This window comes from Chionomys nivalis, chromosome 1 (assembly GCF_950005125.1).
Source record: "Chionomys nivalis chromosome 1, mChiNiv1.1, whole genome shotgun sequence".
NCBI lineage: Eukaryota > Metazoa > Chordata > Mammalia > Rodentia > Cricetidae > Chionomys > Chionomys nivalis.
The window spans coordinates 76,653,109-76,667,430 of NC_080086.1; the positions used below are offsets into that span (position 1 = coordinate 76,653,109).

General features: G+C 44.9%; 1 protein-coding gene across 1 annotated transcript; it reads left to right on the forward strand.

Annotated features, from left to right (window-relative positions):
- Positions 1-9,158: 9,158 nt before the first annotated feature.
- LOC130874239 (patched domain-containing protein 1-like) lies at positions 9,159-11,300 on the forward strand. The gene is made up of 5 exons (XM_057769297.1): positions 9,159-9,375; positions 9,475-9,824; positions 9,879-10,431; positions 10,497-11,162; positions 11,203-11,300. Exons 1-5 carry the CDS (start codon positions 9,159-9,161, stop codon positions 11,298-11,300), a joined length of 1,884 nt encoding a protein of 627 aa, XP_057625280.1.
- The last annotated feature ends 3,022 nt before the right edge of the window (positions 11,301-14,322 follow it).

Here is a 14,322-nt window from a genome sequence, read left to right on the forward strand (position 1 = left end):
TCATGGGAAAATTCTACAGATTTTTTACAGGCTAGTCTATTCAGAATTATCCTATTGATGACACCTGGACAACTGATTCATATTCCATGATGGATAAACTGGTCCTTGGGGTAGGAAGGATGGCTTATAGGATAAAGGGATTTGGCTCTCAAGCTCAAAATGTTTGGGACCTGTGATTTCAACAGACACATAATCACATCACACACATCATGTATATACACAAATAACAATTATAATAAAATAGCAGTAATAAAAGACCTTGATCTGGGTATATAGCTCTTTTGGTAGAGCACTTGCCAAGGTTGAGCAAATCCCTGGATTCCATTCACAGCACTGTTCAGAACTGAATGTGATGGTGCTTGTCTGCAATCTCAGGAATCAAAATACAGAGGCAAGAATGTAAAGAGTTCAAGATAGCACTGGCTAAATAGCAAATCCGAAGATTTGGGGTATATGAGATATTCTCTAAAATTAATAAACTAAATAAAATTCTAAAAAATAAAAATTTGACTAATATAATTGTTTCACAGGTTTCACCCCATTGCCTAGTTACTGTTACCATGCCCAGTAGATCATGAACCAGAGACTTCTCAGGAGCAGCATCTTTTCATCTTAGAGATCTATCAAAAGTTAATCAAGAGCTCCTCTTTCTGTTGTCGTTGTTGTTCCATTTAGTGTTCAAGTATATGCTGAGAATGACAGCAGCTTTCATTACTTGTTACTACAGCATAAGAGAAATCAGACTTAAGAGAATGATAACTAAGAAAAATCCATGGAATTCAGAATACTGATGGATGAGAAGTGTCATTAACTAGGATCAATAAGAATAAGGGAAACCCTGTGCTGTCTGTCTCAAGCAACACAAGTAATGATGAAGACTGAAGCAAAGATCCAAAGGCAAAGAATAAAACCCATCAAATCATCACGCCTTTTTGCACATAAATCCCTCTGCTGCCTGAAATACCTCTTTGGGAATTATTAACTATTCTACTTTGTTTTCATTTCTATGAAATTACAAACTCAAAAAGAAAAAAAGATTATAGTCTATACATACCTCAGCAGTAGAGATTTTGCCCAATGTACACAAACCAATTAGTTCAATGAGCACAATTTTTTTAAAAAAATTAAAATATCCTATCTAGAAATATTAATACTAAATGAAGAGATTGAAGAATCAGTCCTGGCATGTAAATATAGGTCCCCTTCATAGATATTCAATAATAATAGATTGCTTTCCCCATTTGCTGTTAAATAACAATTAGAAGTATTAAAACCTATAACAGCATATATGTTTTCATAAAAATTGATCACATTCATGGATAAGTACTTAATAATGAAACACGCTTTTATGAATTCCTCTGAAATGGATGCACCAGGATGAGCATGTTATTCTTAATATAAATCTTAAAGTAGACATACCATCATAAAAAAGAAACTTGTAGTAGGCCATAGTTACTTGAATTATTGCTTCTTGTAGGCCAAGGTATAACATGTTGAATTTTATTTGAAATACTTGTTTATTTTGCATTGTGAGTTAAGAATGATAATAATGAGTTATAAAAGCAGATAATGTTGGTTTTAGAAATGCTTGTCTTCGTAAAAAATAGTATGTATCAGTTGGGTGGTGGTAGCACATGTCTTTAATCCCAGGATTTGGGAGGCAGAGGCAAGTGGATTTCTATAAGTTTGAGGCCAGCCTGATGTACAAAGTGAGTTTCAGGACAGCCAGGACTACACAGAAACACCTATCTCAAAAAAAATATACTATGTATCACATTATTTTTGCATGCTTGGCAAAATTAGAAAATTACTAAATACTGCAATATCGATGTTACTATGAAAATATACACCAAAGCCTATGTAGAATTCAGCTGACATATTTTAAAAATCATGAAAATGTAGCATTTTATATACCTTAATTAATTATATAAATGGCATGAGAATTCATTCATGCGTGATATTCACAGGCACATTAGAAACCTTTGAAACAGAAACAAGGTCATTGCAGAACTGATTGTCATGGATCCAGTGAGGTGATTGAAATTTTTGCAATAATTATGATATTTAAATTTTGATACTGAATTGTTACTTGATTTAAATCTTATAGAACTATACACAAGAATCATCTGTGTTTATAATGTCTTTTTAAAGGTGTGTGTGTGTACATGTGTGCTCACACCCTAGCATTCAAAACAAAAGGTCAAATCCTTTTGAGCTTGAGTAGGGGGCAAGTATGCAGCCTCATGTAAGTACTGGCAATTAGACTGGCCCTATGGCCCTATGGTTCTATGGCCCTATGGCCCACACTTGACCTCATTGAACTCAGGACCTTTGGAAGAGCAGGCCATAGGGCCATATTCCAAAGGAAAAATAATAGAGTGCTTTTGTGAATTACAAAATTTTGTTAAAATCTTTATGCCCATTTTTGTATAAAGTTCTCAGAATTAACAATAAGAGCAAAGTCTCTTATTTCTAGATCCTGAATGGAGGCAAAATCCATCATCATAACCATTATTATCATCATTATCATCAGCATCATTCTCACCACCACTTCTATCAGGATCATCGTCACAATTTTGTTTAGTAGCTGATTTTTCATCAGTTTAAAAAACTCATATATATGAACATATGAAGTGATCCATAGTCTCATACTTATAACCACCTTTATTTTTCATTCTTTATTGAGTACATAAAATCTTGTAATAACCAAAGATTTTTTAAAGTAGGTTTTAATAAAATTTTAGTACTAAACAGTCCTGGCCAAATGGTTAGCAGGCAATTTCTTGCTCTATGAGAATCTTTAACAAAATCTTAGAGTAAGTAGACAAGTGCAAATTAAATTATGGGAACTCCTGGAATCATAGACTAGGATGAAGGATACCATAGCCTTACATAAAAAGTCCTTCTGCAAGGACCTTTATTTATTTATTTATTTATTTATTTATTTATTTATTAAAGATTTCTGCCTCCTCCCCGCCACTGCCTCCAATTTCCCTCCCCCTCCCCCGATCAAGTCCCCCTCCCTAGTCAGCCCAAAGCTCAATCAGGGTTCCCTGCCCTTTGCGAAGACCAAGGACCACCCACCTCCATCCAGGTCTAGTAAGGTGAGCATCCAAACTGCCTAGGCTCCCACAAAGCCAGTACGTGCAGTAGGATCAAAAACCCATTGCCATTGTTCTTGAGTTCTCAGTAGTCCTAATTGTTCGCTATGTTTTGTGAGTCCGGTTTTATCCCTTGCTTTTTCAGACCCGGACCAGGTGGCCTTGGTGAGTTCCCGATAGAACATCCCCATTATCTCAGTGTGTGGGTGCACCCCTCGCGGTCCTGAGTTTCTTGCTCGTGCTCTCTCTCCTTCTGCTCCTGATTTGGACCTTGAGATTTCAGTCCGGTGCTCTCTGTCTCTGTCTCCTTTCATCGCCTGATGAAGGTTAATATTCAGGAGGATGCTTATATGTTTTTCTTTGGGTTCACCTTCTTATTTAGCTTCTCTAGGATCACGAATTAAAGGCTCAATGTCTTTTATTTATGCCTAGAAACCAAATATGAGTGAGTACATCCCATGTTCCTCTTTTTGGGTCTGGCTTACCTCACTTAGTGCTGGGGGCCTCCTCCTGCCTGCTCACAAGAGCCTGGAGGAAATGGAATTCTTAGCCTTTTCTCCTCAAGACCAGCTACAGTGATGGTGACGTGCCATTCCAAATCTAATCTTTCGGCAGGTTGTGACCATAGATGCTGGTCGCTGCTATGCCCTTCCTATTGGATGTTTGCCTAATTGCCTTAAAGTTAAAATTTCCTCCAAGTTTATATGGGCCTTGGTATGCTGGGTTAATTTCATGATGATAATGATGGCTTCTGCAATATACTAACAGCAGATTGTAAAGCCAATCCAGCAGTATCAGAAATAGAAGATATACCTATTGTGGTAGACTGAGCAGAGATGGCCCCAAGGCTCTTTTGATGTGTGTTCTCCAGAGCTTGAACAGATGCTGTGCAGGTGTGGGGTGTTCTTACTGCCCTGTCCTGAGACCTCTCTCCACAGGAATGGTTATCTATGAGCAGATTCCCTGTCCTGAGACCTCTCTCCACAGGAATGGTTATCTATGAGCAGATTCCCTGTCCTGAGACCTCTCTCCACAGGAATGGTTATCTATGAGCAGATTCCAATGGGTCTGTTATTTTGCATTATAGCCTGGGAAGGAGTTTTTTTTCCCACAGATGAAAAGGGCGATATTATCACCAGTAAATACACATTCTTGGATGCTTGGGAGGTGGGTCTGGTTTCTTTAAAATGTACTCAAAGAGATAAGTTTGTCAGATACCCATTGACTCCACCCTGGCATATAGCCCATGTGCCTTGTTTGGGATCTCATCACTGAATTCTCCAATTCTCTCAGTACATCTTACTCACCACCAGATGGATTGGGGTTCCCTTTGACCCTATTTACACTGATATCTAAGTGAGGCATGAAACACAAATTGCATCACAATTTGATATAAACAGGCCATCCTCGGAACAGAGGGATGTCCTGGGGGCTCATAATAATTGGGCAACTTGGAGTAAAAACTTAACTCTTATAAGCCTAACTGTCCTCATCATTAAAAACATAATATATAATAATAATGCAGATTGTTAAGGTGTGGCAAGGATTAAAATAAAATATAGAAATTCAATCAAAGAGCCCATTGGTCATAAGCTTCTCCATGTATGGAATATAAAATCCTCACCTAGAAGACATGTAAGTCATCAGGTCATATAGAAAACATGTGACTCAGTCTGGACTGGATCCATATCTGTGTGATTCAGCAGCTACCAAGGCTTTGAGTGTCCTTGGCAGTAAATACACATGGACACCAGAGAACACAAGTGTCATGCTTTTTAGACCAGTTGAGGCCTTGACTTGCATAATCATGCAAAAATGAGTTAAAGTTTGATTGTTTGTCTCTAATAACTTTTACCATTGTATGAGTTAGGGTTATTATTGCTGCAATGAAACATTAATATGGGGAAGAAAGGGGTGTATTCATTTTATACTTCCACATCACTGTTCATCAGCAAAAGAAGTCAAGACAAGAACTCAAATAGGGTTTGAGTCAGGACCTGATACAAAAGTCATGGAAACATACTGCTTACTGGCTTACTCCTCCTGGCTTGCTCAGTCTGTTTTCTTATAGAGATCAGAACCACCAGGAATGGCACCACCCACAGTGGGATGGACCCTCCCCTACCAATCACTAATTAAGAAAATACCCTACAGGCTTGCCTACAGCCTGATCTTATGGAGGCATTTTCTCAACTGAGGTTCCCTCCTCTCTGATGACTGTAGCTTGTACCAGGTTGACATAGAACTAGCCAGCATAACCACTATCCTCTTGCAAATAAATGCTAAAAGGTGGAACAAAGTGAAAGAACAAGTCATAAATGATTAGAAAAGACAGACTCCAATAATTAGCATATTGTTTGTCAGGCTGTCCCGAATCGCACTGTGTTTCCGACTTTAGGAAACTTGCCTTCTCTGGAGAGAATGAAATTGATGAAATGTTACTTTTCCATGGTTTGTCCCAAAGTGCTCATCTACTACCACAGTGCTCTTGCCACTTTGAGCTTTAGCTGGTCTTGGTAAGAAAACGGAGAACGCAAAACCCATGTAACAACTGAGTGACAACTGAGGGTGAAAGCAGAAAAGCAGGGCAGCCTTTGGAAACCCTGGTGCTGAAGAATGCTGTTCTGGGAGCATGGCCTGCCTGCTATTGGTTTTGAAGTAACAGAGGCTGTGATTACCTTCACAGCACACTCACACACTGCTGAGTAATGTCCTTTCTTTATGGGCATGGTCACTCCTAAGTTAGCCCAGTTAAACTCACTGTTTCAAGAACTAGACTTGGGTAGAATTCTTCTTTGGTCTGCTTGTTGTTGGTACCCCATCTGGTGTGAATAGATGTTTGCTCGTTTATTTCATCTTCCCCAGGAAACCTGGAAATGCATTTAAAGGAATTATCCTCAACAAATGAATCATTAAATTTGCCCACTAGTAGCAGAAGATTTGTTACAAGGGATTTGGAAGAATGAGAGATTGGAGGTTGGAGATTTAGCTCTGCCAGAATACTTGTAGAGCAAGCACAAGGCCTGGTTTAACCAAACAGAAACAGAATTTTACAACTTGGGTACATATGGTTGGGTCTTTAAAACTGGATGAGGCTTCTGGCATTCGATGTGAAAGGAAAAATATTAACCCCCAAAACTACAACCATAAGGAGGCTCTATAGTATGATCCCACTTGATTGATGCTTAACGAACAAAGGAGGACTTATGCACACAGAATCAGTGATGCTGCAGTGTGTGTACCAAGACTCACAGACAGCCTGGTTTCGTTGTTCGTTTTGCAGTGAGTTGAGGGTACTAATTAGAGATTTCATAATATTTTACTATGTGATGTGAACACTAGTGTGTTTGAAGTTTGTTCCATAACATTTTCACCATAGCTCTTAAGTGATGTCATATTAAGATGACAATTCTGCTGCAGTATCTCATACTGGGGCTGATTTGCTGTCTCATGAATAAATCCAACAATGATTCCTAAATAAAAGCTTTACAGACATAAAAAGATATCATACTGCTCTGATTTGATCTTGGCAGAATGAAATATGTCTGGATAGAGTAGTTTTATGCATCCACAACCAATCCAATAGAAAGTTCATCGGCCACAATCTAAAATAGGGGAAGAGAATTGAGTATAAGGAAGGACAGATGGATCATACACCTAGAGCAAACCTGACCCAGGTCACAGAGTAGCACTTGGTTTCCTCCCCACTGGGAAGATGCTAGGACCTTCAGATCTCATCAATGTTAGACTGTCTTGCCTAGTAAAGTCTTCTTCACTTCTTACTCACCCTAGTGCTTCTCATCCTGGTACATTAAAATCAGCAGAGGGCATTTTGAACATCCTAAAATCCATGCTGTATCACAAAGGAAATCAGTAAGAAGTCCTGGGAGTGGAATCTAGACACCTGTTTCTTTTATAACCTTGAGAGATGCAGCCATGATTGAGAAACAGTAAACAATGTCAGCTGAACACACCCTGCTAATCCCTACCTCTAAGCCTTTGCTCCTCCTTCTTCACAATCTGTTCAGGAGTTTACTGCCTTTCCTCATGGCATTTTTCTATGCCCAGTTTGAACTCTACTTCTAATGTCTCCTCTGGGACCCAGTGGATTCTTTCCTTCCATCCTTGGTTCTTGAGGCTGTGTCATTGAAGCTGAGGTAGCCTCAGCACTAAGGCAGCTGGCTCACTGAGGGGCCTCCTAGAACTTTAGTTAAACTGCTAGAATCTCAAGTTGGCTGGGTGTGGTGACACACTCCTTTAAGCCCAGGACTCAGGAGGTAGAATTCTATAAATTCAAAGCCAATCTGATCTACATACTTAGCTTCTGGGGAAAAAAATTAGACTCTCAAGTAGAAAGTACATTGCTTACTTTTTCTTTTACATTCTAGAAACTCCCAACAGGAATGTACAATAAACAAAATATAAATGTCTGTTTGATTTGTGGTTTCCACAAGCTCTTTATAGACAAAAAATATAAATAAAAAAAATAAAATAAACCCTAGGTCTTTGAGGTTGAAGGATATTTGCAGGACAAGCAGTCAATGGGACAAATTTCAGGCCCACTTCAGTTCTAGGCTAGGTTCTCCCACCAGACCAGGATATCTGAATGGCCTTCCCCACTACATGCCAATCTGTGGTTGTAAAGGAAGAAAGATCTTAGACCCTAGAATCACAGCTGGTCTTGATGATTCAGGACTATAACCCTAGCCAAGCTGGAAACAGAGGCAGGAGAACCACAAGTTCAAATCCAGGCTGAACTGCAGAGTAAGTTTGCTTATGGTTTCTGTTGTAGGGATGAAAGCATGATGAGCATTTACATCTCATATTCTACTGTGGAGGGAAGTCAGGGCAGGAACCTGGAGGCAGGAACTGAAGCACAGGCCACGGAGTCATGCTCTTACTGGCCTGCTTAACCTGCTTTCTTATGCAGGACTACCTGCCCAGATCTCACAATACCAACAATAGGTTGGGCCCTCCCACATCAATCACTAGTTAAGAAAATGCCCTAAAGACTTATCCATAAGCGAATCTTATGGAGGCAATTTTTAAATTAAGTCTATTTTCCCAAATAACCTAGCTTGTGTTAAGTTGACATAAAACTAGTTATCACAAAGGTCAAGGCTAATTTGGGTAGAGATACTATCCCTGAAAGGAGAAGTGTTAGCTCAGGACCCCCAAAACCAGGGTTTTAGGTTCTCAGACCAAGTTCTCAGCATAAAGGAGATTTATTTGCCCCAGAGAGACAAAGGGCAGAAAATAAGAGAAAAAGACAGGAGATAGAGGTTGAGGGAAAAGGGGAAGGAAATAAGAGAAAGGAGTAGGGGTGTTGTCAGGAGAGGGAGAAAGGATGCACATGTGTGCGTGCACACACAATGACTGTTCTGCATAGAGAGGAGACAGATGTGGCATACAGGAAAATGACAGTTTATAAAGGCACAAGGAGAAACCCAATATTAGGATAAAGTGTTTAATTTTAATTGGGCATGCTAATTAACCAAAGGGTACTTTTGATTTCTGGACTTCAATACTTTGATAGCTGGACCTTGGTCGTCAGCCTCAGGAGGAGGAGGTAGCCAAATAAGGGAGACAGACCTTGATGGCTAACTTCAGGATTGTAATCTAGTGGCTTTTAGCAAGAGAGAGATAAAGGGGGGAAAGGCAGGGCTTGCCAGAGCACTGGTCATGCTCCAGCTGGTCAGGGTCCCTTCAATCACGTTTTAAAAATGGGCCATAATATAGCTCAGTGGTAGAGTGCCTATTTCGTATACAAGAGGTTTAATAATCCTCAATAGGTTTAATAATCCTCAATAGCAGAAAACAACCAATATTAAAATACATCCCACAGAAACTAGGTGGGACTCGGCCTGGAAATGCGTAGGCTGGAGGCTTCTTTGTGATACAACAAAAATCATGGATTTATATAAATCCACACGCACACACACACACATACAAATACACACGCACAGACACACGCACACGCACACGGCAGGAACGCCAGCCAGGGTTCGGGTTCGAGGGGAGACCGGAGCTCGGCTCTGCGGCCGTAGGGGGCACGGAATGGGTCCAGGTGGAGAAACGGACGAGGGGCTCAGGGGAGGCCCCGGATCTCCCGTCCTTCCACCGCCCCCCCACGGTGCCATCTGTGCGAATCCTGCGGGCAGAAACCCAACCCGGCTTCCTCAGGCCCGGGGCGCCCTCGCCGGCCCGGATTCCGCTGCACCCCCGACGTGGGACCCCCAAAGCCCGGTTGCACGGGGACCCGGACCCCCCCGCCGTCTTTGCAGAGTTCTGCGCCTGCAAAATTTCCCTCTAACCTTTTTTTTTTGTATTTTTCTCTTTTTTTTTTATTTCTCTCTGTTCCCTGCCTCTCCAGGTCACGGCCTGCACGGAGCCTTCGAGCTGCTCTCCTCGTGGCGCCGGACCCGGGCGGAGCAGCTGGTGCCGGAGCGCGCGGCGCAGGCCTACGCGGACGCCCTGCCGCCCTTCTCCCTCGGCACCGCCATGCACCTCGCCACCTTCGGCATCGGCGCCAGCGCCTTCACCGACATCAAGGTGGCCCGCATCTTCTGCTGCGACGCCTGCGTCGCTGTCCTCTGCAGCTACCTCTTCCTGCTCTCCCTCTTCGGCTCGGGCCTCGTCGCCGCGGGGCACCTCGAGAGCCGGGGCGGCGTCTTTCGCACTCGGGACCGGGGCGGCGTCTTTCGCACTCGCGACCCGGGGCCCGCGGGGAAGCCGCCCTGATTCCGACGCCTGCTGCCCGCGCGGTGCTGCGGGGAGGCCGCCGGGGAGGAGGCTGAAGCCAGAGCGGAGGCCGAGGTGGAGGCAAGAATGGAGGCCGAGGCCGCTGCTGCCGTCGAGGGTCCCGGGTTGCTGGGCTCCGCGATGCGGCGCTACGCGGCGTGGGTGACGAGCACGTACGTGAAGCCGTTCGCGGTGCTGCTGTACCTGGCCTTCGTGTCCTTCGCGCTCATGGGCTGCCTGCAGGCGCGCGTGGGCTCGGACCCGGGCTCGGTGGTGGCGTCGTCGTCCCGCACTGTCGAGTTCGCGGCGGCGCAGCGCCGCTACTTCAGCGCCTACAGCCCCGTGATCGGCTTCTATGTCTACGAGTCGATCGACTACTGGAACGCCAGCGTGCGCGACGCCGTGCTGGGCTTCACCGCGGGCTTCGTGCGCCTCTCGTGGCTCGACGGCTTCTTGGGCTTCCTGCGCGCGCGCAACGCGTCCGCCTCGGACCTCCCGCGCCGCAACCTCACCGAGCTGCTGCGCGGGCCCTTCCTGCGCTCCCCGCGGTACGCGCACTTCCAGGAGGACATCATCTTCGCCAAGCGGCCGCCGCCGCCGCGCCCCCCGATGGCGCGGACGCGCGTGGCGGCGCGGACGCGGGCGTGGACGCGGACGCAGGCGACGTGGACATCGTGGCGTCGTGGATGTTCCTCGTGGCCAAGACGATGGACGCGGACCGCGAGGAGCTCTACGGCCTCCTGCAGACGCTGCGCCGGCTGTCGGTGACGTCGAGGGTCAAGTTCATCGTCTTCAACCCGTCCTTCGTGTTCCTGGACCGGTACGCGGCGTCCGTGGCGGCGCCGCTGCGGCACGCGGGGCTGGGCGCGGGGCTGCTGCTGCTGCTGGCGGCGCTGCTGGCGGGCGACGTGGCGCTGGCGCCCGTGTGGGTGGCGCTGGCAGTGGCGTCGGTGGAGTTCGGCGTCGTGGGGTTCCTGGCGCTGTGCGGGGTGCGGCTGGACTGCGTGGCCGTGCTCGGCCTCCTCTACAGCCTCAACCACGCCGCGGGCAGCTGCGCGCCGCTGCTCTGCGCCTTCGTGCCCGGCCGGGGCCGCACGCGGACGCAGTGGGTGCAGCAGGCGCTGGAGGCGCGCAGGGTGGCGGCGCTGCAGAGCTTCCTGTGTTTCGGCGCGGGGCTCTTTCCTCTCGCGGCGGCGCCCTCGAACCTGACCGCGACACTCTTCCGCTGCCTGCTCCTCGTGGCGTCCGTGTCGCTGTTCCACTGCTGCGCCGTGCTGCCCGTGATGCTGACGTTCCTGCCGCCCTCGAAGAAGAAGAAGAGGAGGAGGGGAAGGAGGAGGGGGGAGGAGGGGGGAGGAGGGGGAGGGGGAGGAGGGGGACGAGCGGGAGGAGGCGGAGGGCGTGGAAATGGCGGGCGTGAACGGCACCCGCGTGGTCGACCAGATCACCACGGTGTGAGGGCGGCGGCGGGCGGCGCGGCGTGGGTTTCTCAGCCTTGGTGTCGCCGCCGAGACCCCGAAAAAAAAAGGAAAAAAGAAAAAAAAAGCTGAGGTCGGTGAAATAGACGCCAAGCGGCTCCGTTTCTAAAAGAATCAGAAACAGGCACTGGGGTGGGGGAGAAAATAAGGGAGAAGATGAGGCTGTCAGGGGGCGGAATCTTTAAATTCATGGAAGGAAACGGGGTCGCTGTGGAAACGGAGCGGGGTCGGGCCCCGCGCGCGGCACAAGCCAACGCGGCTGACCACACGGTCAGGCGCCGGGAAATCATGTTCACTGTCATCGGGTGGATCGAGGTTAATAAAAAAAAAAACAAACACGGGGGCCGGGGAGGTGGCTCAGTGGTTAGAGCGTCGCCGGCTCTTCCCGAGGTCCTGGGTTCAAGTCCCGGCATCCACAACATGGTGGCTCCCAGCCGTCTGTGATGGGGTCTGGCGCCCTCTTCTGGTCTGCGGGCGTAGACACAGGCAGAATGTTGTATACATGATACATAAATAAATATTAAATAAAAAAAAATACATCCCACAGAAGTGATGCCATTCCACAGACTAGAGCCTCCTTGGTGGATGACCCAGGTTTGGATGAATAGAGAGCAGAAAGAGTGCAAAACCTTCACATATTTCTCATTTCACATTGTTTGAACTTGAAACAGCCAGAGGGCACCACGGTCTGGACTGAGACTTGCGTTTAGTGCTTTAGCTAAACTTGTAATGGTAGATTCATTGTAAATTTACCAGCATCCTGTATCATTGTAAAGCTGAGCCAGCATCCCTGTATCCTCCTGCAGCCATCTAAACTGCATTCCTTCCTGTAATAGGTCATGGAGGAACCGGTGGACCAGGGGCTTGTGAAAGCCATGGGCATCTCCAACTTCAACTACTTACAGATTGAGAGGTTCCTGAGCAAGCCTGGACTGAAACATAAGCGAGTGAACAACCAGGTAAGTTCCCTTTGGTGAAATGATGTAGGTGGGTCTTCTTTCTATGTTTTGCTTTCATTGGTTAATTAATAAAGAAACTGCTTGGCCTGATAGGTCAGAACATGGGTGGGTGGAATAGACAGAACATAATGCTGGGAGGAAAAAGGCAGTGAGTGAGTCGCCATGCCTTTCTTCTCTGAGATGGATGCAGGTTATGATCTTCCTGGTAAGCCACCATCTCGTGGTGCTACACACATCAATAGAAATGGATTAATCAAGATGTGAGACTTAGCCAGTAAGAGGCTAGAGCTATTGGGCCAAGCAGTGTTTAAAAGAATACAATTTGTGAGTTGTTATTTTGTGGGTAAAGCTAGCTGTACGGGAGCCAGGTGGAATGCAACCTGCCACTCCCCTCTGCAGAGTGGCACCCAATGTGGTCAATTAAATCCACTTAAAAACCTGAGAGAGCTTAATTTTAAATACAAAAAAAAACAAAAAAAAAACCAAAAAAACAGAGTTTAACACAGCTTTTTGCTGTTTGCTAGGGCGTGTTGTAGAGAAATTTCCCTTACTCAGCAGCCACAAAAAAAAAGAAAGCTGCAGTTTTAAAACACCGCTCCCTGGGCTGTGATGGTCACCACCACAATCACTGTCTGGCTCCTGCAGGAGACAGAGCTTTTGAATGGAGCATTTGGAGTAAAGCACTATGGCTTGCTTGATGACAATGTGAACTGCTGTGTGTCTGGAACTGTGCGAGGCAGAGGGACACCAAATGGCTCTGAGGCAGGAGCTGCTCTCCTCCGCCATGCTGAACTGTGCTGATCTCAGGCAGGATCTATTGTAATTACCATAATAACAGTGCAGGATCTATTGTAATTACCATAATAACAGTGCAGTTAATAAACAGTGCAGGTTTAGACTGAGCAGGACACAGGTGGTACCATATTACCTCTACATGGTGCAACTTAATTTTTTAAGAACTGCTTAGCATTTTAAGACATGTTCCTGGACAGTAAAAAATTACAGATTTACAATAGGACATATTCAGACGTAAAAGAATTGTAAATGGGTCACAGTGTTGGATGAATGTATGTAGGCTTGGGAGAGAGAAGTAAAGGAATATAGAGAATAAAGTTAATTCCTTAAAAAAGGGTAAAGTCTTTAAAGAGACAGAGTACAGATATTTATAGATTAAAATAAATAAAGAAAAATAAGGCATGTAAAACTGGAAAATTCTTAGACAGCCTAGATTTTGTGTATTATTGTGTTTTCTTTAAAGTTTTTGACTGTAAAGGAGCTAAGTACAGAGAGGCATTTCATTATATGGGCTGCCAGGCTAAACCAGAATGAATATCATAAGGGTATGACTTCAGAATTTGGATCTAAGAACATGATGCTTTGGAAAAAAGTTTCTTCTTTTTTTTCCACAGAGGATGAGACCCTGTGGATTGCTTCTATCCCAATATGGTATGATAGACCACACTGAAAGACCCTCCTGAAAGGTTGCTGTGAACACCCTCAAAAAATTACTTTACTCAACTGCCAACTAAGATGAACCTGGCAAACAGGTTACACCATGAAAGATCTGATTAACAGCACGCCCTTTCAGCATGGAGCAATTTGGAAAGAAAAAACTGCGCCCATATTCCCAAATATTGTTTATAAATGTTCTTTTACATTTAAAGGGAGATATGATATAGGTATGAATAATTTGCATAGGTATGAATTTTAAGGTCAATTTTGTTATATGTATATGTATTTCTGATATTGATTAAGGTATTGTGATTGTGTAGTTCATTTAAAAATGTAATATATAATTAAGAAATATAGGTTTTTAATGGATAATCATCAATAATAGTCAAGCTTGTAGTTATGTTAGATTTTCTAGATATGTAGAGATATATTTCAGTTAGATAAACATTCTTTATATCTTTCAAAGACTACAAAATATGGCATTTAATGTTTTAATAACTTAGGGCTTTTCATGACAATGAGACATGCCTGTTCCTGGCAGCACCAACCTACTTCAAGAGGAAGATGGGCATTGTAGAGGTTCCTTATGGA